The following is a 23,355-nucleotide window of genomic DNA, read 5'->3' as shown; positions in this document are numbered from 1 at the left end:
CTCTCTCCTCCTCTCTCTCCTCTCTCCTCTTCACCCTCTCTCTCCTCTCTTCACCCTCTCTCTCCTCTCCTCTCTCTCCTCTTCACCCTCTCTCTCTCTCCTCCTCTCTCTCCTCTCTCCTCTTCACCCTCTCTCTCCTCTCTTCACCCTCTCTCTCCTCCCTCCTCTCTCTCCTCTTCACCCTCTCTCTCCTCTCCTCTCTCTCCTCTCTCCTCTCTTCACCCTCTCTCTCCTCTTCACCCTCTCTCTCCTCTCCTCTCTCTCCTCTCTCCTCTCTTCACCCTCTCTCTCCTCTCTCTCCTCTCTCTCCTCTCTCTCCTCTTCACCCTCTCTCTCCTCTTCACCCTCTCTCTCCTCTTCACCCTCTCTCTCCTCTCCTCTCTCCTCTCTTCCTCTTCTCTCTCCTCATCCCAACCGGTCCAGACAGAAGCTCCGCCCACAACTGAGTCTGGTTCTGTCAGAGATTTCTTCCTGTTAAAAGAGTTTTTTCTCTCCACCGTCGCCAAGTGCTTTGCTCATTGTGGGATTTGTTGGGTTTTCCCTGTAATATTGTAATATTGACCTCACTATGTAAAGTGCCTTGAGACTATGTATGTTGTGATATGGCGCTATACAAATAAAATTGAATTGAAATTGAACCGACAGACGACTGGACCATTCAGAGGCCGATCACAGTCTCTTATTGATCTGCACTCATCTGATGGTTTGTTCATCTCAGTGTAGCGAAAGTCGCTCAGTTAATCAGCAACTTGAATATTGTTCATGAAGTTAATATTTTATCTTATTCTGGGTGAAGTGTTGATGACGACGACTGTTGGTCAAACTGCTGCTCAGGGGCAATAAAGTCCATCCATCATCATTATCATCATCATCATCCATCCATCTGGTGAATTCATCCATCATCATCCATCCATCTGGTGAATTCATCCATCATCATCCATCCATCTGGTGAATTCATCCATCATCATCCATCCATCTGGTGAATTCATCCATCATCCTCATCATCATCCATCATCATCCTCATCATCATCCATCCATCCATCTGGTGAATTCATCCATCATCCTCATCATCATCCATCCATCCATCTGGTGAATTCATCCATCATCCTCATCATCATCCTCATCCATCCATCCGTCTGATGAATTCATCCATCATCATCCATCCATCTGGTGAATTCATCCATCATCATCATCATCATCATCATCATCCATCATCATGATCATCATCATCATCATCCATCTGGTGAATTCATCCATCATCCTCATCATCATCATCATCCATCCATCTGGTGAATTCATCCATCATCCTCATCAACATCATCCTCCATCCATCCGTCTGATGAATTCATCCATCATCATCCATCCATCTGTTGAATTCATCCATCATCATCATCCATCCATCTGTTGAATTCATCCATCATCATCAGCCATCATCATCATCATCATCATCATCCATCCATCTGGTGAATTCATACATCATCATCATCATCATCATCATCCATCCATCTGGTGAATTCATCCATCATCATCAGCCATCATCATCATCATCATCATCCATCCATCTGGTGAATTCATCCATCATCATCATCATCATCATCATCATCATCATCCATCCATCTGGTGAATTCATCCATCATCGAGAGAGTCGAAGCCTTCGGGCTTTGACCTTGTACCTTCAAACAATTAATCCTCCGCTCACGATGTCGACTACTTCACAAAGTGTCCGTCACTTTAAACTGTGGTTTCTATTGGTGCGAGTTCATGCAACAATAGAACAATCATAATCATAAGTGTCAGACGACCAAACGTTCAGGGCCTCGGCCTTTAATGTCTTTGGCCCCTGAACTTATATATATATATATATATATATATATATATATATATATAATGCAAATTTAAAAGCATAAATCATGAAGAACCCTTTTAAGTCTTTTATTTAGTATTGGAAAAAAGGAGCAGTTTGTTAAACAAACAAGTAAACAAAACCAGAAAAAAGAAGAAGAAAAAAATATATATATATAATATATATTTATATATTTTCAATACTTTAAGTGCATTTTTCTGATAAATCTGTCGAAGTGAAATAGTGCCTGTTGGATGGAGTATTTCTGACTGCATTATTATTATTACAGTACGTGAACCACACTGTGGGTTGGGGTCACTCATTACTGCAGAGCCAAAGGAATGTTGCCCGGCAACAGAGAGAGAGAGAGAGGGAGAGGGAGAGAGAGAGAGAGAGAGAGAGGGAGAGAGAGAGAGAGAGAGAGAGAGAGAGGGAGAGAGAGAGAGAGAGAGAGAGGGAGGGAGAGAGAGAGAGGGAGAGAGAGAGAGAGAGAGAGAGGGAGAGAGAGAGAGAGAGAGAGAGAGAGAGAGAGAGAGAGAGAGAGAGACACTTGAACCTTGAACCTTTGACAAACTTAGTTCAGTCATTTGGTCCAGTGGTTCCCAACCCAGGGGTCGGGTCCCCCCACAGGGTCGCCAGGAAACCACGAGCGGTCGTCAGCTGATTAAGAATCAAAGAAAACTTTTTAGTTTGTGTGAAACGTGTCTCTGCAGAAACCGACCACAACTTTTAAAATACAAGATGTAGTTTTCATGTCGAGTGTAAATCTGTCAGATCAAATTTTGTGGTGAGGATGAAATATAATGTTTAAAAATCAGAGCTTGAGTAAATACACTCACGTTACTGTTGCTGGGAGTTTGATTGACAGCACGGTGTTTGATGTGGAGCAGGTGATTGGTGGTGAGGTGTGGGGGGCGTGTCCTGGGCAGGTAACAAGGTGTGAGAGGTAGAGACAGGTGCGTTCAGTGTTCAGAGAGAGAGAGAAGGACGGAGGAGAGTTATTAATGCCGGAGCAGATCAGATGAGAAACATTTTGACTTATGGATCTGCACAACGTGATCTCCGTGGCGACGCTGCTGCTTCTCCTGACGACAGGTAAGAGCCGCCGTCCTCACCTGAACCAGTCACACTGTGACACAAAGTGTTCATGCAAGTCAACAGAATGAAAATATGTCTGAAGGAAAACGATTGAATCTGTGAAAATGTTAAAATGTTGAGTCAAAGGAGTCAGAAAAATAAACGTATTGAATATTTGAAAACGGAATGTGACTGTGAGAAGCTGCAGACGGACGGAAAGAGACGTTCTGTAAAACCATGTGACCGGCAGGACTTTATTAATAAGAACATATGAGCAGATGATGATGTTAAAGAAGCAGGATTTAAAATATGAGGTTTGACATTATTCTGTTTGTTTTATTCAGTTTTCTCTGAGGTCTGTGATGAGGGGGTTTATGAATTTGGATAGATACTTTTTACAGGGAAAAATGTAATATTTTAGAACATATCCTCTATAATAAACTGTATTTTATTTGTGAGGTTTGTGCATTTATTGCAATTTTGGAGGAATAACCAGGAATGTGAAGCTTGTGATCGTGTGATCTGCTGTCGTGACTGAGCCTGATGAAAACGATAAAAAACATGACTCATTTCATTTGATTTTTTAATCTGATTTGATTAAATTGGATTTGATTAAACTTGACAGTTAGAGACAATGAGTTTATGTTCTGTTAAACCCCTTAAACTAATGGTCATTTAGTTAAATTGGTCATTTAAAGTAAAATACTGAAAAAACTCACTCAGTTTATTGGTTTAGTTTATGATGTTGTTGTTATGAGTTTTTATCTTGTCAACATTTTCTCAACTTCAACCTGTTTTCAGTTTTTCACCGGTTCACTTGTTCAAATGCAAAAGTTTAAATTTATTCTTTAATGGATCGAAATAAATATTTCTTGATTAACATGAAACTATTTACAGAATCAGCTGTTTTCTCCTCTTGTCATACTTCAAAATGACAATAATCTATGTACATATTTGCATTAATGAAGTTCTGTTATGGAATATGTGAGACGTGTCACGGTCACATTCAGACGAATCTATTTGATGTTTTACATGGTGACATCATCTGTGTTAATATTTATAAAGATGTGATGTGATCAAATCATCTCATTCTTTTGACTCATTATGATTTAAATGATTATTATATTTGTGGCTTTGATATCAGCAATTAAAAATAATCTGTAGTATCTTCAAAGGAGGATTTATGTATGTGGTTTTTCATATTGATCAGAAAACGATTCCCTATCAAATTATGTCAAATGAACAATGACATCCCCCCCCCCATGTGTGATCCATGTGTGATCCGTGTGACCCGTGTGTGATCCGTGTGTGATCCGTTTTTTGATCCGTGTGTGATCCGTTTTTTGATCCGTGTGTGATCCGTGTGATCCGTGTGTGATCCATGTGACCGGTCCATGTGTGATCCGTGTGTGATCCATGTGACCGGTCCATGTGTGATCCGTGTGTGATCCGTGTGATCCGTGTGTGATCCATGTGACCGGTCCATGTGTGATCCGTGTGTGATCCATGTGACCGGTCCATGTGTGATCCGTGTGTGATCCGTGTGATCCGTGTGTGATCCATGTGACCGGTCCATGTGTGATCCGTGTGTGATCCATGTGATCCGTGTGTGATCCATGTGTGATCCGTGTGTGATCCGTTTTTTGATCCGTGTGTGATCCGTGTGTGATCCGTGTGTGATCCGTGTGTGATCCATGTGTGATCCGTGTGTGATCCATGTGATCCGTGTGTGATCCATGTGATCCGTGTGTGATCCATTTGATCCGTGTGTGATCCATGTGATCCCTGTGACCCGTGACTCTGATCCGTCGACACGGATCACAGTCACGGGTGCGACGCCCGCATCACTTCAGACTCGAGTCGGGGGAATTTTTGCTTCACTGTAAAAACACACAGATGATGATGGAATAGCAACGACTGTAAACACTCCTGTTGTGTGTGTGTGTGTGTGAACGCTGACCTGGTGAGAGGTCGTCTCAGAGGCAGTGGAACCGGTCTGGAGGCCAAACGTCTGGTGGCTGCTCCACGAGCCGATCCGTTAAAACAACACGACTATTTTAAACAAACCATTCAGCAACAAACAGCGGCTCCGTCGTCACAGTGCTAATCACTGTTTTGTACAGTAGTGAAGGAAGAATGACTAAGTGTTGACACTGTCAACCTGTTCAATCACTGTGACGGCAGGTTGTTCTGAGCTTTGACAAAGATTTTGAGATATTTTTCAAATGTTTTGAAAGTTACTTCCATGTTTCTCTCATTGAACTAATCAGAGCTTTTAGTTTCTGGAGGGATGTTTCACGATTTCTTTTCAATCATCAGTTCACTTTTTTTTTACTGTGCACTCAGATTTGTCTGTTTTTCTGTTTTCCAGAGTCTCGCTCGCAGCTCGACGGTAAGTCACACGTCCTGTCACTTCTCTTTAAAGACTTCCACGATCATGAACTCTTCATATCCCCAGAACAGGGGAACGTGCTGCTCCCCGTGTGACCTTCACCCCTCTTGTCTGTGCTCAGTCTGCGGTAGGCCGGCTCTGAACACCAGGATCGTGGGGGGCCAGCCGGCCCCTGAGGGCAGCTGGCCCTGGCAGGTCAGTCTGCACAGATTCGGCTTTCACTTCTGTGGAGGTTCCCTCATCAACAGCCAGTGGGTGCTGACGGCTGCTCACTGCGTCAAGAGGTGAGACGACAACAACGTTATGAACGTTTTATGTCACAGGCGACTGAACGTAACAGGCGTTGGTCCGGGATGAAGTCGTTCAGAAAGACAAGTGACAGGCCGACGGGCAGCGGGTCACACGTTGGTCCTTCAGCAGCATCACAAGCTTCCACGTCAGGAGAACAGAGCCGGGCTGGTTTCTTCCTGTCGCCTTTCCCTCACCACTTGTCCTTGACCTCAGTGGAAATCATCATGAGGTCAAGGAAAGGTGTCGTGGAGGATTCAGGGGACGTAGGAAAAGAGAATCCGACTCCGCTGACACCAAGCGACGTCGTCATGTGACGGTGGATGTCGTTGATGAAAAGACACATTTCTGAAGATGAGCGACTTCACCTCATGTTTAACATGAAACATGAATCAACACGATGAAGATTATTTATTCATTACCGAGGTTGGAATAGAAAAACAATAATCTAGAAACTGAAAGTAAAAGGTTGTGACATTGTCACTCATATTTATCACCATGACGTGTGACATCATGATGGAAACGGTAACTTACATGACAACGTTCTTTCTCGGTCACATTCATACTCTTCTTCTTCTTCTTCCTCTTTGGATTTGATCGTTTATGTTCGTGCATGACTTTAAATATCGCTGTTGCAATGAATTGTGGGGCCTGGGAAGGTCCAGTGTAGCGCATGCTAAAGGAGATAGTAAAGGAAGCATTGACGCACTTCTAAACATGTAGAGAATCCGAACAGACTCAGGTTCCGTCTGTATTGTCTTTGGCGTCTTCTAAACCATCTGAGGCAGTGGCAAACGATTTATCTTTTGAAGGACAAATGACTGACTATGATGCAGACACGGTCTTAAAAATGAGCCACAGCTTCTTAATCGTGTCGTCGTTGTGTTTTGTCCGACCACAACAGCGCCAACACCAACAACCTGGTCGTGTACCTGGGACGCGAGAGCCAAGAGGGATCCAACCCCAACGAGGTGTCCCGCACCGCGACCCAGATCATCAATCATCCCGACTACAACGTGGTGACAAATGACAACGACCTCTCCCTCGTGAAGCTCTCCTCGCCGGTGACCTTCACCAGCTACATCCTGCCCGTCTGCCTGCCGGCCGCCAGCAGCACCTTCTACAGCGGCACCGACACCTGGGTCACCGGCTGGGGCAACATCGGCAGTGGAGGTGGGTCGCAACCTTTATATATCCCTCTCTATACCTTGTCTATGGTCGTAACATGGCTGGATGCCTTTTATTTTCCGATAAACCGTGACCACAATCGAAACAATGACTTTTAAAGAAACGACCAGTGGAGTCGCCCTCTGCTGGTCAATACAGAGATCTCAGCTTTAGGCACTGGATTGGCTTCGCTTTCCGGACCCGGTGTTTACATGCAGTTTTAAACAGTCTACTGTGTCATCTTCCGTGTTTGGAGTGGTCAACAACTCCTTGGGGAACCTTTGAAATCTTGAAACATGAATAAATGTATATTGTATACAGCATAAATTACATAAGCTGCATCATTAATACATTGTTTTTACTTGGATGTGGTGTCAGTCTGAGAGTAATGGCCGCTCCAGTACTTTGTCCTTCTCTTTAATGTTGGGATTTCTGATAGTTCTTCTTGATGTTTTAAAGCCCTTCGGGTTCAGGTTGTCGGGTGTTCTACAGACATAGTGATGTAATTGGATTTTACTAGACAATATTAATATTGTAATGGAAAAGTTGATGCAGTTCAATCAGGAAGACGGAGACTGTGGATGTCTTAAGCGGAGGTATTTATTACAAAAGCTCAATATCTTGAGGAGATTTCTGGTTCGTTACACAGATCAACAAGTGGTCAGTGCATGGTGTCTCTGTGGGCATATCTGTCTCTCTCAGAAAAATGTTGTCATCAAACAGACAGAATGTCTGTCTCCATAGAAACGTTCTGTCTCAGTACATTTAGGACAAAGGACCAACTTTTTAACCACACTCAACGTTCTTAGAGTCAGGACAGAAATTTCGCCGACAAATATCAATCGCTCCTTGTGTCTGAACCCTAACCACATGAATGACCTCCCGTCTCCTCAGTGGTCCTTCCTTCGCCACAGAACCTGATGGAGGTGGAGGTTCCAGTTGTGGCGAACCGACAGTGTAGGTGTGACTATGGCGTGGACACGATCACAGACAACATGATCTGTGCCGGGTTACGTACTGGAGGGAAGGACTCCTGTCAGGTGAGCATTTCACCGCCTGTGTGTGAGTCAGACTTTTATTTAAACTTCCTGCTAAGACTCTGTCCTAAACGATTCGTCTCCTCGCAGGGGGATTCCGGCAGTCCGCTGGTGAGCAAGCAGGACAGTCAATGGATCCTGGCGGGAGTCGTGAGTTTTGGAGAAGGTTGTGCCTTGGCAAAATTCCCAGGAGTCTACACTCGAGTGTCCCGCTATCAGACATGGATCAACAGCCACATCACCAGCAACCGGCCGGGCTTCGTCACCTTCAGCTCCGAGGGGACGGACAGCGACCTGAGTGTCACCTGTGCCGGCCTTCCGCCGCCTCCGACCACCCTCCCTCCAACAACCACGTCCAAACGTGAGTTCACGTCCGGACTTCTGCTCAGTGAAACTGTTTCATATACTGATCATTGTGTGTCCACTTGTTCCAACTCATCATTCAAACCGTTCTAAGTTCATACTGAGGGAGAAATATACAAATCAAGACTGGCTGCACTGAAACATTCCAGATGTTTTTCTGAGAAAAGTTCCTCCTGACTCAATCGGCACCTTTGGGAGGTTTTGAGATATCCTCTACACTTCACGACCAAGTCCCGTGTTTTGAGCAAAGTCAGACTGAACTACCTGAGTTCGTGATGCCGGCTCGTCCACATGGTCTTGGACCTAAACACAACCTGTCGCTCCTCTCTCCAGCTGTGGTCTGCGGCAACGCCCCGAGGAATTCCCGGCTGGCGGGAGGAGGCTTGGTGGCGACAGCCGGCGTGTGGCCGTGGATGGCGAGCCTGCAGAAGAATGGAAGCCATGCGTGTGGCGGCACACTGGTGTCGGTGGACGCTGTGCTGAGCGACGCAAAGTGTTTCTCGAGGTGAGCATCTCACTTACATCCTCAGTACAAACCAACCGAGGAGCCACAGAGGAGGAGAGGCACTGTGGGGTTGGGTCTTTCTGTGGAAACTGACATAACACCTTGTGTCGTCCGTTCTCTCCGCCGCAGTTCACCCACAGCGTCCGAATGGACCGTTGTCCTCGGCCGACTGAAACAGAACGGAGCCAATCCCTTCGAGGTGACGCTGAACGTGACCAACATCACCCTGAGCAACCTGACCGGCTCTAACGTCGCAGTGCTGCACCTGGGAAGCCTCCCCAGCCTGTCGGACTACATCCAGCCCATCTGCCTGGACAACGGACAGACCTTCGGCGTGGGCACCTCCTGCTGGGCCGCCGGCTGGAGCTCCGGGCGAGGCGGAGGTGGGTCCGTGTGAGCTTTAGATGGAACATAGAGTTTGGTTTGATTTAGATGTTCCGCTTCTCATCACTCTTCTCGTCTCTCATCCCCAGAGGAGCGAGTTCTGCAGGAGTTCCAGGTGTCAGTGGTAGAATGTGGGACGTCAGCGACTGACAGCATCTGTACCGGTGATTTTGCACTAGAGCAGGTGATTAATGAGATTATTATCAATATTAATACTATTATTATTTACCTATGTGTGTTTATGGACGTTGAGGTGAGAAGCTCATTCTTAACTTTGGAAACAGCAGGTGACCGTGAGCTCACGTTGTCTTGGCTTTAACTTCAAATCTGCAGAACAAACATGATAGTGGAGCGGGCAAGGAAGTGAACACCGTCGAACTGTTACTCTGCAGCATGAAGCACCTTCAGTGAAACTCATCATCCATCATTTCTCTCCCGTTGGTCCAGGGCGACTCTGGCGGTCCGCTGATGTGCGAGCAGGACGGCTCCTGGTTCCAGGCGGCCGTGTTGTCGGCTGAAAACAACGGCACCAGACGCAGACGAGCGGAAGCCCTGAAGACGTTCACCAAACTGGACACGTTCAAGAGCTTCTTGTCTGCGGCAGTCGGCTCCTTCTTGTCTCCGGCTTCCGCCAAAAACAACAGCACCAACTCCACGGAGGCCACCAACTCCACCGGCCCGCCGACCACCAGCGGCGGCGTTCTCTCTGGCTCCTCCTCTTCCTCCTTCCTCTTCCTCCTCCACCTCCTCCTCCTCTCGCTGAGTCTCCGTCTCTTCCTTTAGAGAAAACCTCCGACTGTTCCTCGGACGTGTGTCTGAGCTCAGGGAGGTTGTTTCAAAGGAAACTTTACTGTGAAGGACAGAAACCTCCGGCTGTGACGTCACCGAGACGAAGGATCTGTCGCCTGGCGTCACAGAGACGAGGCGCAGGAGCTTCATGATGAAGGAGTTAGTATCAGTTGCACTGATCTACATAAACTGCATGTAGCTTCATGTATTTCATGGTTTTTTGAAGATAAATCTGCACCTTTAAATCAGTAGGACGATGAAGGTGAAATCTTGTATGTTTCTTTTTTTACTTGCTGATGATTATTTCCTATTTTTAACATCGGGGTGATTTGATTTCTACATAAAACTTGGGGGATGTTTTTTGATGAATTACGCTGCAGATACAATTGAACAAATATGGAACTTCTACCTCATTATCTCCGAACATGTGGCGCGTTCACCCGACGACGTCACGTTGAATGTTGAATATTCACTTCAGCTCCGTGGAACGAAACTGTGATGTGAACGAAAAGAACCTCTGATGGATTCTGATGTTTGTCTGTTTGTCTCTATAAAAATATTTTCTGTTTTTTTGATCCACTGATATTTTCCTGTGCGTGTGATCGATCGTCTTGCTCAGTCATCATGTGTTTGTGTGAATTTACTGCAGTTGTAAAATAAAAACTCAAATTCAAACATTCCATCTTAAATGTGACGTCATCCCTGTTGATTCAATGACCAAAGGATCAGAGGCGCACACACACACACACACACACACACACACACACACACACACACACGTGTGCGTCTGTGATCTATGATGTCATCACAGATCACAGGAAGTGAATCCTCTCAGAATCTCATTAGAATCAGAGCACACACACACACACACACACACACACACACACACACACACACACACACACACACACACACACACACACACACACACACACACACACACACACACACACACAGAGGAGAGGCACTTTGTGTTTACTGAACCTGATCACGTCTGAAAATACAGAACCGGACCGAGAGCAGCGGCAGGAAACGAGCGCCGTCTCTGAGGTTTGTCTGAGGCGACGAGCTCGTTCATTGGTTCACGTCTCAGGGTTTTTCTGAACATGACTTGTATCAAAATGAACAATATGTTGGTTTGTAGAAACAAATGATCGCTTCATCTAACTGTCTTCTTTCTCTTTTGGACCGTTTATGAACTAGACTTAATAATGAAGTTTCCTGGAGAAAGAAAGTTATATTTAAACCATATTCATGTTTTATGACGAGCAGCTGGTGAAGATCCAAGATGGCGGACGAGGGCCGGCGGGGCGACGGGGAGGCAGACGGCCGCGGCCCCGGAGCGACGTACCAGGTGTTCGTGCTGATGGAGGTTTTACTGGAGAAGATGAAGGTGTTGAACTATGAGGAAGAAGTTCTGGACAAACACAACATGAAGAACCTGAGCAGGTGAGAAGTTCACTGTGAAACACGTCGCGTCGCCACAACGTCCTGACGACCGCTCTGGTTCTATTACTGCAACTCAACATCGACTGAACAGTCCAGATGTGGACGTCATCCCAGATGTGGACGTCATCCCAGATGTCCGTGTTGTCGACATTAGCCTTTCACAGACGATATCAGTATCTGTGTTCATGTTGATGATATGAAAACTTTGATTTTACAGAATAAACAATGCAGAATATACGTATATTACGTGAAAAAATATATTTTCTTATTTCAAGTTCAAGTATTTGCTTGTTTTTGTGTTTTCTTTATATTTATAGTTAAAAAAAATAAAGTTTACAGCTAAACTGTAAAATATCAACATATCAGACACAAGGGTTTGATAACGACATCTTGGGAATTATTGCCATTTTTTTCTTCGTGCGATCGTCTTGGTATTTCTTTCTGCCCAGGGTCGTGCTCCGAGGAAAAATCATCATGTGATCTGAAAAAGTCATTTCAGGCCAGAATTGATTTTACTTCAACAGCCATCTTGTTTTTCACGGCAGCCATTTTGACTCAGCAGAGACGTCGGTAACCACGGTAACCTCGGGCTCGTTCGTCTGCTTGAGTCACGATGACGTGATGTCGGATGATTGACAGAAAGAAGGTCTGACAGTGAATTAGTCCGCGCTGTTGCCATGGCTACAGAGTTTGGGATGTAAACTGATAACACAGAACTAAGAGCATCAGGCCTGTATGTTCTAAATGTAGCTGCGTTATGTTCCGACATTATCCAACCTGGAGAAATGAGCAGATCTCAGTCACATCTCTCTCCGTTTCCCCTCCTCAGACATTACTTCGTCTCCAGTCCGTACCTGGCGTCCAACCCCGGCGAGCAGTTCTACATGTTCACCATCGTGGCAGCGTGGCTCATCAACGCGGCGGGCCGTCCGTTCGCCGAGCCGCGGGAGGACGACGAACCCAACGCCACCGTGTCCAACATCCTGGCAGAGCTCCGAGCCTTCGTGAGTGACGCTCCGCTCCACAGACGAACAGGGGGGGGGTTTCGGTCCGGAGCTAATCCACTGAGCCATCGTGTGATTGCGACGCTTCACTTCGTGACACTTTTGCGGTTCTCTCCCACATGTTGGTCTGTAGAGTTGATGTTCACCAGATGTTCCTCAGAGAACCGTCATGGAGTTCAGGAAAGGTGTCAAGGAGGATTCATCGGACGGGAGAATCTGTGTGACATCACATGTTATGATTCATGTGTGACAGTAACTGACGTCTCTTCTTCTTCTTCTGATTGAATCCTGTCATGACTCGTGGGTCTGTTTCTCCTTCCTCTCCCATCGCACGCTCCAGTGGGTCCTCTGATGAAGGAGACAGGAGAGGAAGCACTTAGAGAACTCTTGTCATGGTCCTTTCCCTCAGCCTGAAGCTTCCCACCTCAGGGACTCTGTCTTCTGTTCTACCGCTTGTCTGGACTCCTGCTCTTCACACTGACGTCTCGCCCGTGTCTCTCTCAGGGGGTGACGGTCGACTTCCCGCCCTCCAAACTCAAGTCGGGCTCCGGCGAGTTCGTCTGCCTGGTGCTGGACCGCCTGGCGGACGAGGCCCTGAGGAGGCGGGGCTTCTCCTTCAGAAGGTGCTCGCCACATGGTGTCTCCTCGACCCGCCTCTTTATCAAACAACCTCCTGACTTTGTTTTTTCTTCTTCTCTCAGACCGACCTACCCGACGGAAACCACGGAGGAAGAGTCGGTGCTGCGGGACGACGCAGAGCTCACGCTCCAGACCATCGTGAGTGTTGGTCCCAACGTCCAACAGCGACTCCCACACGTTTCTGTGGCTGGTGTTGTTCTGCTGCACTTAGAAACTGGGATTTGTCAAATTCCGTGAGAAGATTTTGGGGTAAATGCAGTTTAACATGAACTGAATGAATCTGGAGCCTGATCCATGTGGATCTTTGGGGCCGACACGATGTTTCTCATGATTCTGTCGTTTCTTAATCAGAAGCAGAAGAACGTTTGTGCGGAGGAGAAGAGACGTGAGTCTTGAGAAGCCGTCGTAGTAAAGTTGACTTTGCGTTTCAGGAGGAACCCGACGAGGACGAGGAGAACGTGACGGATCTGGAGGCTCTGAAGTTTCGGACGACTCACACCGTGAGTTCACCGTGTACATTCTGATCAGAGCTTCATCTCCAGTCGGCCGGAGACGTTTCAAAGGTTGGTTTGAACTTCCCGCCGTTCGTTCTCCGGCAGGAAGCGGAACCTTCCTCCAAACCAGACGAGATCCTGGAGTCGACGGCGGACGCGGCGGCCTGGTACCTGGAGGTGGAGCGAGTCCTGCCTCAGCTCAAAGTCACCGTCCGGACGGACAACAAGGTCCAGACTCCTGTCCTCAGTGTTTCACAATAAAAGCCTTTCACTGAGCAGATGCTTTTATTGTGAAACCTCAATCTCAACTCAAACTACTTTAACTGAGATAAAGAATTCAACTAAATCTGCGTCACGTTTCAGTGGATGAGCAGGTGAAGAACTACACTTTTATTCGTCTTGTTTGTTTTGAGTCAAGCTCCACGTTGATTTCTTTTCAAAGTAAAAGATCAAAATGGAGCCTGGTGTCAGCGACTAAACCAGACTCACAAATAAAGAAAAACACAAAAGTGCAAGAACAAAACTTCAGAGCGAATTGGGTAAAAATGCTATAAAATCATTGTGCATGAATATTTAAACGGAAACATTATGAATCATATCTGAGGATATCATATGAGTTTTTCTTGTTGATGTATATAAAGCACTACGTAGTGTTTGTGATGGCGCTGTATTTCCCATCATGCAGTTGGTTCTGACTGCTCTGGTGTGGTTCTGCAGGACTGGAGGATCCACGTGGACCAGATGCATCGACACCGAGACGGAATCGAGTCTTTGCTCAAAGAGGCCGAGGTGCGTTCACTGACCTGTCTGTCCGTCTGTAGCGCCACCTGCTGGACTTTGTCAAAAACAATATCCTCTTTGTTTCTTCAGAGTCCACAGGAAGTAACTTCATTACATTACTGTACACAAGTATGAACAAACATAAATATTAGTAGAGCTGCAACAAACGATTATTTTCATTATCGATTAATCTGTCGATTATTTTCTCGATAAATCGATCAGTTGTTTGGTTCATAAAATGGTGAAAAATGCCAATCGTGTTTCCCAAAATTCCAACATGATGTTTTGTCCACACACCAAAGATCTTCAGTTCACTGTCACAGAGGAGCAAAGAAACCAGAACATATTCACATGGAAGAAGCTGAAATCACAGAAGTTTCACTTTTGTTTTCATAAAAACTACTTGAACCGATGAATCGATTATCAGAATAGTTGGCGATTAATTACTAATCGATTAATCGATTCACTTTTGCAGCTCTAAATAAATATGAGTTCCGTTAATATCGCAGATTTTTTCTCATCGAGATCCAGAATTTAATCTCTGGAAAATTAGTGAAAACATCAAAAACCACGTCCTGTCTGACAGTTCTGGATCTGCTCCAGAAGGGGGCGACTGTGGTTCCCGAGGTAGAGACGGTCGTCCACTGACCAGAGGGTCGGCGGTTCGATCCCCGTTTTCCCCCCTGTCCGCATGCCGAAGTGTCCTCCACCTAAATTTCCTCTGACGTCTGTTCGGTGTCTGACTGTGACGTCCTCGTGCTCAGAGCTCCTTGGACAAGCTGCAGTCGGACATCGCCAAGACCCAGGAGAAGGTGAGCAGCAGAGAGAAGTACATCAACAACCAGCTGGAACAGCCCATCCAGGTTTACATCGCCGCTCAGGCCAAACTCAGAGAGGTGACACCAATGAAAATACACACAACTGACTTCGAGACGCTTCTGACAGAAAGAAACCTGATCCCAGACTTCTGTTCTCCACCACCAGGCCACGGAGCGACACCAGCAGGCCTGCGCACGAGTGACGGAGAAGACCAGAGTCCTGGCCGAGGTCAGTGAACAGGGCGTCCACACGAGTCACGTTTAATGTGAACAAAGAGGATCGGAAACTTCTTCATAGTCAGAGAGGGTGGATCCGACCCTGGATCTCGTCCTTTCCTCAGATGCGTTTCTGGACACGAGGCCGTGAGCGACTGTGACCTCGTCCGTGACCTCGTCCGTGACTCGTCCGCGACCTCGTCCGTGACTCGTCCGCGACCTCGTCCGCGACCTCGTCCGTGACCTCGTTCGTGACCTCGTCCGCGACCTCGTCCGTGACTCGTCCGCGACCTCGTCCGTGTTCTTGTGTTTCAGGTCAACGAGGAGCTGGAGAAGCTGAAGCAGGAGCTGGAGGAGAAAAGCAGCAGCATATCGGACGGAGGTGAGACTCTGAAGTGTCCCGTCAAGTTTTTTTTCCCGCCATTCAGATTTTTGTCTCGTGACCTAACTCCGCCTCCGTGTTCCTTCCCTCAGCGCCGGTGGTGGAGATCAAGCAGAGCGTGATGAAGCTGAAGCAGGAGAACGTTCAGATGGACGTGAGGACCGGCGTCCTCCAGCACCTGCTGCTGCAGGCCAGACTCTCGTCCAACATGAGGCGCGACATCACCAGCATCCCAGAGGCCGCCGCCGCCGCCGCCGGGCCCTACGTGTAGCCTCCACAAACACTCACCGTTAAAACACCTTTCCAGCTCTTTGTCCCGATTGTCAACAGAACAGTTTTTTTGTATGTGAACATGAAATAAATGTTGATACCAGTTTACAACTGCTGCGATGCAAATCTTTGAAGTAAGTAATTGAAGTGGTTGAATAGTTAAATCGGAGTCAGATGGCCACCAGGTGTCGCCAGCGGGACATAGGGTTTAATTTTGATTAAACATAAACAATAGTTTTTAATCATACATTTTTAATCATACATGTCACATTTTCAGACGTGGTACTACTTTTATCAGAGACACTGGAAAACCAAATTAAAATCAACCAGAGATATTTTTATTGTGTTTTGGGGATTTGGGGAAAAGTAAATGAAGCCTTCAAAAAAACAAGATGGCGTCTTCTGCAGTCTTCAAAATGGCCGCTCACAAACCAGTGGGTTGACATTTGGTAAAAGCGTGAAAATCATGATTTGGATGTTTGCTGATTTATTTTATGTCGACGAATAAAACCTGAAAATGTCTTGAGCTTGTGTTTTCAACCTCAGATCGCGTTTGAGGACGAGTTCCTTCAGCACTGAACCACAAAACATCCTTTAAAAGCTTCAAGACACTGACGCGACTGATAACTTGAAAAGACTTTATCAGGATCGTTGGAAAAAATGTACAAAATTACAGCACAAAGCTACTTTAGTAATTTTTACATGTACAAAATGTAAAACCCAAACAATGAATTGACACACACACACACACACACACACACACACACACACACACACACACACACACACACACACACACACACACACACACACACACACACACACACACACACACACACACACACACACACACACACACACGTCTGTAATCTATGATGTCATCACAGATCACAGGACACACACACACACACTACATATATAAATTCTTATAAAACTGTTTCACCAATAAACCACGAGATGAATCGTGACCATTTAAGTTTTGGTTGAAATTCAAACAATAAATTACATTAATGGCACAGAGTAGATATTTGTTTTACATCCATGTGATAGAGTATTTTGACTTGCTGATAAATAAAAAAAAAATAGACAATTACACTGCATAATTTTATCCATTAGCTTCATTTTCATGAAGATGAACTTAATCATAATATGAGTGGAAATGTAAAACTATGAAAAATGACATACTGTGAGACAGAAGTACCACTCCGACTGACAAAAGATCCTCTGTTCGAGTTCTGTTCTGTTGGGCACATGACCTGTCTCTCTCTGTCTCCACCCGTCTCTCTGTCTCCACCCGTCTCTCTGTCTCCATCCGTCTCTCTCTGTCTCCACCCGTCTCTCTCTCTTTCTCCACCCGTCTCTCTCTGTCTCCACCCGTCTCTCTCTGTCTCTCTCTCTTTCTCCACCCGTCTCTCTCTGTCTCTCTCTGTCTCCACCCGTCTCTCTCTCTTTCTCCACCCGTCTCTCTCTGTCTCTCTCTCTGTCTCCACCCGTCTCTCTCTGTCTCTCTCTGTCTCTCTCTCTTTCTCCACCCGTCTCTCTCTGTCTCCACCCGTCTCTATCTCTGTCTCCACCCGTCTCTCTGTCTCCACCCGTCTCTCTCTGTCTCTCTCTCTGTCTCCACCCGTCTCTCTCTGTCTCTCTCTCTGTCTCCACCCGTCTCTCTCCGTCTCTCTCTCTGTCTCCAGCCGTCTCTCTCTGTCTCTCTCTCTTTCTCCACCCGTCTCTCTCTGTCTCCACCTGTCTCTCTCTGTCTCTCTCTCTGTCTCTTAGTTAGTTCACCTCCCCCTCGTCGTCTACTTGATCCTTATCTCGCAGCAGAGGCAGTTGCAGGACTCACACTCGGGCGGCTGACAGGTGCAGGCACAGTCCCAGTTGAGACACTGTGGGGAAACATGTCGGGAAGTTTATAAAGGAGAAAAACTACTGTATGCTGTATTTAAAGCTTTTTGCGCAAGCACAGATTTGAAAAATGATAACAGCCGTCTTGAGATTGGAAATTTTAAAACGAGAGGTCTGTACGGTGGCCCATGAAGCGCAAACCACAACAGCAACACTAAAAACACACCGTTGTGGTTCCTGTTGTTTCTGTTTCTCCGTTGTGTTTTGTGATTTGCACTTCAGATTTTGTCTTGTTCCACAACAGCTTTCACACTTTCCTGATGAGAACAAGCGCTTCAGCCACGTTTGTGAATTCTCGGCGCACACGACACCGTCAGACACATTTGACTTAACCTGAGGTTGGGTGCGGATGTAAAGACCAAATCGTTGGAATCACTCACGGCAGGAGAGGGACACGAACTGGCCCGACACGAACGCATGGTTGGCAGGCGACAATCGCACGTCTCGGCCAGACTGAAGCACCGATCACACACGGAGATGTTGGGACAGCAGTCGCCACAGTCCGGAGCACAACGGTCCTGTGGGAAGAACAGGGAACATCAACAAACAGATGATTCTGCAAAGTTTGACTTGTGTACGTACGTGTGATGTGCCAAACACCAATAGTTTTATTTTCATCAAATTCAAAAGTCAAGACAAAAACTACACACGTATTTCCAGCTACGGTTTTAACAAATGAAGGTAACATCATTCATACTTGGACATCTTTTACATTTAAACTTGAAATGATTTAAGATGGTCAACAAAATATGATCAGAAAGAATTATGCGATGTGCAGAAATATCTTGTTAAAAAAAGTTACATAAATGTAAAGTGTCCATAATGTATATTATCCTTTTTGAGAGAATAATAAGGCGTTTGTTCATTTGTTTTTCTAATTCTATGTAATTGTGAAATGTGATCTTGACTTTTTATTTAAACGAGTGGGTTTGTCAACATATTAGATATGAACTCAATTAAAATTATGAAATAAAAAGAAACAAAAAAAGGTTCACTATATTAACAGCAGTTATATTCAAATTTTTCTGTATTTTTAAGATGACCAATTTATTCTGAATCCCTGAAGACACATTTCAATAATTTATATGTTCAACTGTAAAATGAGGCATAACTTTTTGTTTTTATCAGAATAACACGATGTCCAGTGAAGATTAACCTTTGTCCTGTGACATCACCTGAGAGAGAACCTGAGTGACCTCGGACGACTCTCCCTCCGTCAGCATCAACAACAACAACAACAGTAAGTGTAACTGTAACTGTAACAGTAACAGGGGCACCGACCTTGACACAGACTCGGATCCACAGACCGATCGCCATGGCGACCAGGTAGAAAACCACGGTGATGATCAGCACGGCCGGCAGAGGGATGGCCAGCTCCCAGATGTTCAGCATCTGAGGAACACGACCGAGAGAGTGATGTAACATCCTGGTGATTTCACACCAGGTAAAATATTATCATGAGAATGATTTCGTACTTACACCTGAGAGGGAAAAAATCTTCAACTGGCACAAGGTTCATAACATCTATGGGGGGAAAAGGTGGCGTTAAAATCATTTATCATCGTTTGTTTTCTTCTTCTTCATCTCTGTCATTTGCAGATGATCTTTGGTTCTATGCTGTCAAATTAAAGAGAATAAGATAAGATAAGATAAGATGGATAAAAAAATGTTTACTTGTTACAGTTGCACAGCATCACAAAAAAATAGCAAAAAATAGACTATACAAAATCTGGGAAAAAATAAATAAAATAAAAAACCATATACATTTAGACATATTCAGTACAACCTATAAGCTAGTTGTGTTAAAGTATTATACTTAAGGTACATTTTCTGCAAAGTAAATGTACTTTAAATATAAGATTTATGTACTTTAATGTACTTTAATTATAACATTCACTGGATGTACTTACAATGTGCTGAATCTCCCAGGGCCTGGTCGACGTTTCTTATCGTGGAAATATCTTCCGGTCTGTGGGCCAATCAGTGAGCTGTTGGACAGATTCATACACATTTAATAATAAACTGAAACTCTCCGTGTAGCTGATGAGAAGTGAAGAGAAGAACAAAGTGAAACAGAACAAGTGTCATCAGATGAGTGAACATCTGTTCAGAGCAGATTCCAATCCACGTGTGTGACGTGGAAACTGAGCAAACATGAAAAAGAATAACAAGGAGCAGGAGCGCCGAAGCTAAAGCTAACAGCACTTTGACGAACAGGAAGAGGAAATAAGAGCTTTTCACTCACGTGTCCAACACGTCGACGTCGGTCGATTCACCGTCGAGTCACATTCTCACGTCTCATCGTTGACGGAAGTTAAAAGTTGTGATTCTTCTGCCTGTTAGCGCCAGCTAGCCCGGGTTAGCATCACGGGCTAGCATCGCGCTAACATCACAGGTTAGCGTCGTGAGCAGCCTCGTTACCATGGCGTCGGACGGGTCCCGCGGAGGGACAAAAGAGGCGATGAGGGAAATAACGTTTGACAGATAAGTTTAAAAAAATAGGAAGTACATAAAAATTATAATAAAGCCATTTATTTACTCTGAGCAAGTTTTCCGGCAGTTTCAACATGAATGTCACAAGAACTTGCTTTTTTTTAATGAATATACCTAGTTCAATTAATGAATTCATATTTTTCTAAACACTGATCTCCATTTTCAATTAATTAAATATAAATGACTAATGTTGTTATACAACTACAATAACGACTTCTCTCTTAAAATGTTGGTATAGGTACATTATACATAGCATGTTATTGTATATAAACTTCTGTTATTGCATTGTATTTCTATTTACCTAGGTTCTGTCTCTATTCCCTACTTTACTTCATGTGTTGCTGTGTCCATTTTGAATTCCCCAACGATCAAGTTTCATCTTGTGTAATATTAAGAACTTCACAGGCATTAAGCTGCTGCAACCTGAAAAAACACAAGCTTTCAAGAATAAATAAAGTAGAGGCAAATCAACTGCAGAAATTTTATTGAACCAAATGTGGCACAGTGTGACCTGGCCATGGCTTTAATCTTTACTGCAATACTTCAGCGTCACTACGTCTTAACTTGTATCATACATTATTGCAATAGAGGAAATTAACGATTCAAGTGTGTAAACCACAAGTTTGGTATCAGATTTTGTTCGTGGACCAAACTGAGGAAGAGCTGGTCAAACGCCAGAGTAGGAAACTTTTTACTTCATACACAGTAAATCCAAAAATCACTAATTTCAACCTTTTGGAATAATTGGGTTGTTTTGCCAAAAGATCACAAGCATTAAAAATGTCAGTTCCCCCTCCGGAGGGTTCGTGTGATCACATAGTGAACCGACGCAGCCCCCCACACCACAGGACTCGCTCTGACTGAAATAAAAGACCACAAGAGAACACTCCACTTTGTTTTAAACTTGCATTATTATTATCAGGGATAAAAAGGATTTTAAAAATAATGTATAATTAAATAATAGAAAAATTATATGGTGCTGGAGATGGTCAGTGCCCGACACAATCTCTGCTCTGACCTGAGAGCAGGCAGCTGCACATGTAAACACCACGGGGGAGGAAAAAAAAAACCTCAATCTTCAAATTGTTACAAATACTGTTGGAACACGCGACCCTTCTGTGGACGACCCCCCTCCACCCTGTTCCCCCACGACACCATTCCAATATAAGGAGACTCATCGTTTTATTGAAACACCTTTAAAGTACAAAACAAAACGTTACATGAAATGGTGCCTCCTCGTCAACGGCACAAAACCTAATAGAAAATAAAAAACAAAATCAACAAGGAAGGGGAGGATGAGGAAGTGGGTTGGAGGGTCATCACCACTCATCCCTGATGTCATGTGGAGCTGCAGTGGTGTGTCTTTGTGAGAGCGAGCCCGCCCCCTGGTGGTGTAGGGGGGTGGTGTTGTTACAGAGTCCCATGTTTGTCAGAGGTAATTCACGTGTTAGCTAGTAGGAGCTGGTAGGGCTACAAGAGGGGGGGAGGGGGAGGAGGAGGAAGCAGCGCGACAGCAGCACATAGGAGGAAGGGAATGGGAGAGGGGGTGGGGTTAATGGCCTTCCGGGAGAGACGGGGAGAGGACTGTTTTGCAGCTTCTAGAAGCCGTGGACTTTGAGCTGGTCATCCCTGGCCAGGTGAATCTGCAGGGAAGAAAAACAAGGCGTGATTAATGATAACAGCCTCTGCTCACAAAGGCAGGAAAACAATTCTGGTCTGTCGCCACGAGACGAACCTCAGTGAGGAACTTGCAGATATCCTTGCGCTGGTCACCCTGAAGCTGGATCACTTCACCATACTCTGGGTGCTCGATCACTGTCCCATTGCAGGCAAACTTCTGTGAAATAAAAGGGACAAAACAATGGATCAGAGCCAATTGGAGCCAGACACACTCTCCGTGTTTTTATTTGGTCAAATTGGTACACGGAGCACAGCGTAGACCACATCCTGGGGCCCTGAACGTACCTTCTTGAAGGCCTTGACTAGCTTCTTCTTGTCATACTCGGTGGAGATACCCTGGACAGTGGTGAGGGTCTTCCTGCCGTTCCGCTGTTGGATTCTTATGTGGATGTAGTCCTCTGTCCCGGATGGGAGTTGGTCATCACCCTTAGTTGCATCAGCAAAGGGGTCTGGAGAGAAGGAGGGGGAGCAGCTTTGTTACAGGAGTTCAACATGGATCAACACCCAAACAGAGAATATTCGCTGAATAAATTTACTTTAATGTCCCATCGTCGACGATTATCACAGTATTGACATAAGACAACGATGGCAAATCACCGTATTTTATAATTCACCTAGTAAATCTGTTGTAACGTGTCAAGTTTCAGATGAAGGAGCTGCGCCGTCGCACCAGGCCCAACCTCCCCGCTCCAAGGGCCCGGGCCCCGGGGCGAGCGGAGCCCAGCGGCCGGTCCACACGAGCGCGGTCCGGGGGGGGGGGGTCGCACAGTCATGACATGTTGACACGTCGCTTGGAAAACGGACCATAAACCCTCGAGTCGCTCATAACAAGGTTGAAACTGACGGACCTTTTTTTTTTTTTTTCAAAGCCAACACCAGTGAAGAATAAGCTAACAGCGTTAGCTACAGAAAAAAGGAGGCCTTAATGGCGGCCGTCTGAAAAACAACCAGCTCGCTGCCAGATGAAGACCCATCGAATTGAGTAAAGCGGAGATCGGACTCGGCACTGAGAAGATCACGCGTCGTGTTGTCTTATTAAAATTAAATTAATCTTAGAAAACCCTCCGCGTACATTTTAAATGTTAAGCTAGCCGCGGTTAGCTCCGGCTAGCCCTCGCCCTTCCCCCACCTCGTCTCCGTCTCCGTCTGGGGGAAAACGCCCGACTTACCAAAGGTTTGGAGGTTCTGGATAGAGGACATACGATATGATTTGCTTTCCTTTTCGGATAATAACTTGGTTAGCGAGCTAACGGTGACGTTGTTCTTCTGGAGGTGGTTGTTGTCGGAGGTCTTCGCTCGGTCGGGGACAAAGCTTCGGCTCGTCTCGCGCACAGTTCTCACAAAATGGAGGTCGTCGAGCTCGCAACGCTGCAAAACAAGTCT

The 23,355-nt window shown here is 45.6% G+C and overlaps 4 protein-coding genes across 6 annotated transcripts; 2 read left to right on the top strand and 2 right to left on the bottom strand.

Moving 5' to 3' along the window:
• Nucleotides 1-2,787: 2,787 nt before the first annotated feature.
• On the top strand, nt 2,788-10,534 carry LOC118289106 (transmembrane protease serine 9). 2 transcript variants are annotated; one of them, XM_035615814.2, is made up of 10 exons: nt 2,795-2,938; nt 5,292-5,312; nt 5,434-5,596; nt 6,505-6,773; nt 7,662-7,807; nt 7,895-8,165; nt 8,501-8,672; nt 8,802-9,055; nt 9,146-9,240; nt 9,504-10,534. In XM_035615814.2, exons 1-10 carry the CDS (start codon nt 2,884-2,886, stop codon nt 9,837-9,839), a joined length of 1,782 nt encoding a protein of 593 aa, XP_035471707.1. In that variant the 5' UTR covers nt 2,795-2,883; the 3' UTR covers nt 9,840-10,534. The 2 variants fall into 2 exon arrangements, with proteins under 2 accessions (XP_047184205.1, XP_035471707.1); XM_047328249.1 differs by having other exon boundaries at nt 2,788-2,938; nt 7,662-8,165.
• A 197-nt stretch (nt 10,535-10,731) lies between these two features.
• On the top strand, nt 10,732-16,005 carry LOC118289139 (intraflagellar transport protein 57 homolog). Of its 2 annotated transcripts, none has more exons than XR_007029889.1 (12): nt 10,732-10,895; nt 11,118-11,294; nt 12,124-12,298; nt 12,803-12,921; nt 13,000-13,075; nt 13,369-13,437; nt 13,537-13,659; nt 14,149-14,220; nt 14,976-15,107; nt 15,196-15,258; nt 15,371-15,627; nt 15,720-15,876. XR_007029889.1 is itself a non-coding variant. In XM_035615880.2 (12 exons), the coding sequence occupies exons 2-12, from the start codon at nt 11,134-11,136 to the stop codon at nt 15,896-15,898; spliced, it is 1,236 nt and encodes a 411-aa protein (XP_035471773.1). In that variant the 5' UTR covers nt 10,733-10,895; nt 11,118-11,133; the 3' UTR covers nt 15,899-16,005. The 2 variants fall into 2 exon arrangements, 1 of the variants encoding a protein (XP_035471773.1); XM_035615880.2 differs by having other exon boundaries at nt 10,733-10,895; nt 15,561-15,627; nt 15,720-16,005.
• Nucleotides 16,006-17,542: 1,537 nt separating this feature from the next.
• Nucleotides 17,543-20,237, bottom strand: si:ch211-198p11.6 (guanine nucleotide-binding protein subunit gamma 4). The gene is made up of 6 exons (XM_035615992.2): nt 20,045-20,237; nt 19,710-19,787; nt 19,279-19,323; nt 19,081-19,191; nt 18,180-18,317; nt 17,543-17,780 (listed from the first exon to the last, which is right to left on the bottom strand). The coding sequence occupies exons 4-6, from the start codon at nt 19,189-19,191 to the stop codon at nt 17,694-17,696; spliced, it is 336 nt and encodes a 111-aa protein (XP_035471885.1). The 5' UTR covers nt 19,279-19,323; nt 19,710-19,787; nt 20,045-20,237; the 3' UTR covers nt 17,543-17,693.
• A 522-nt stretch (nt 20,238-20,759) lies between these two features.
• On the bottom strand, nt 20,760-23,334 carry eif1 (eukaryotic translation initiation factor 1). The gene is made up of 4 exons (XM_035615991.2): nt 23,142-23,334; nt 22,258-22,421; nt 22,028-22,129; nt 20,760-21,935 (listed from the first exon to the last, which is right to left on the bottom strand). Exons 1-4 carry the CDS (start codon nt 23,170-23,172, stop codon nt 21,891-21,893), a joined length of 342 nt encoding a protein of 113 aa, XP_035471884.1. The 5' UTR covers nt 23,173-23,334; the 3' UTR covers nt 20,760-21,890.
• Between the last annotated feature and the right edge of the window lie 21 nt (nt 23,335-23,355).

The sequence above is a fragment of the Scophthalmus maximus genome, chromosome 17, assembly GCF_022379125.1.
Source record: "Scophthalmus maximus strain ysfricsl-2021 chromosome 17, ASM2237912v1, whole genome shotgun sequence".
NCBI classification, from domain to species: domain Eukaryota; kingdom Metazoa; phylum Chordata; class Actinopteri; order Pleuronectiformes; family Scophthalmidae; genus Scophthalmus; species Scophthalmus maximus.
This window is presented reverse-complemented; position numbering and strand designations above follow the sequence as displayed.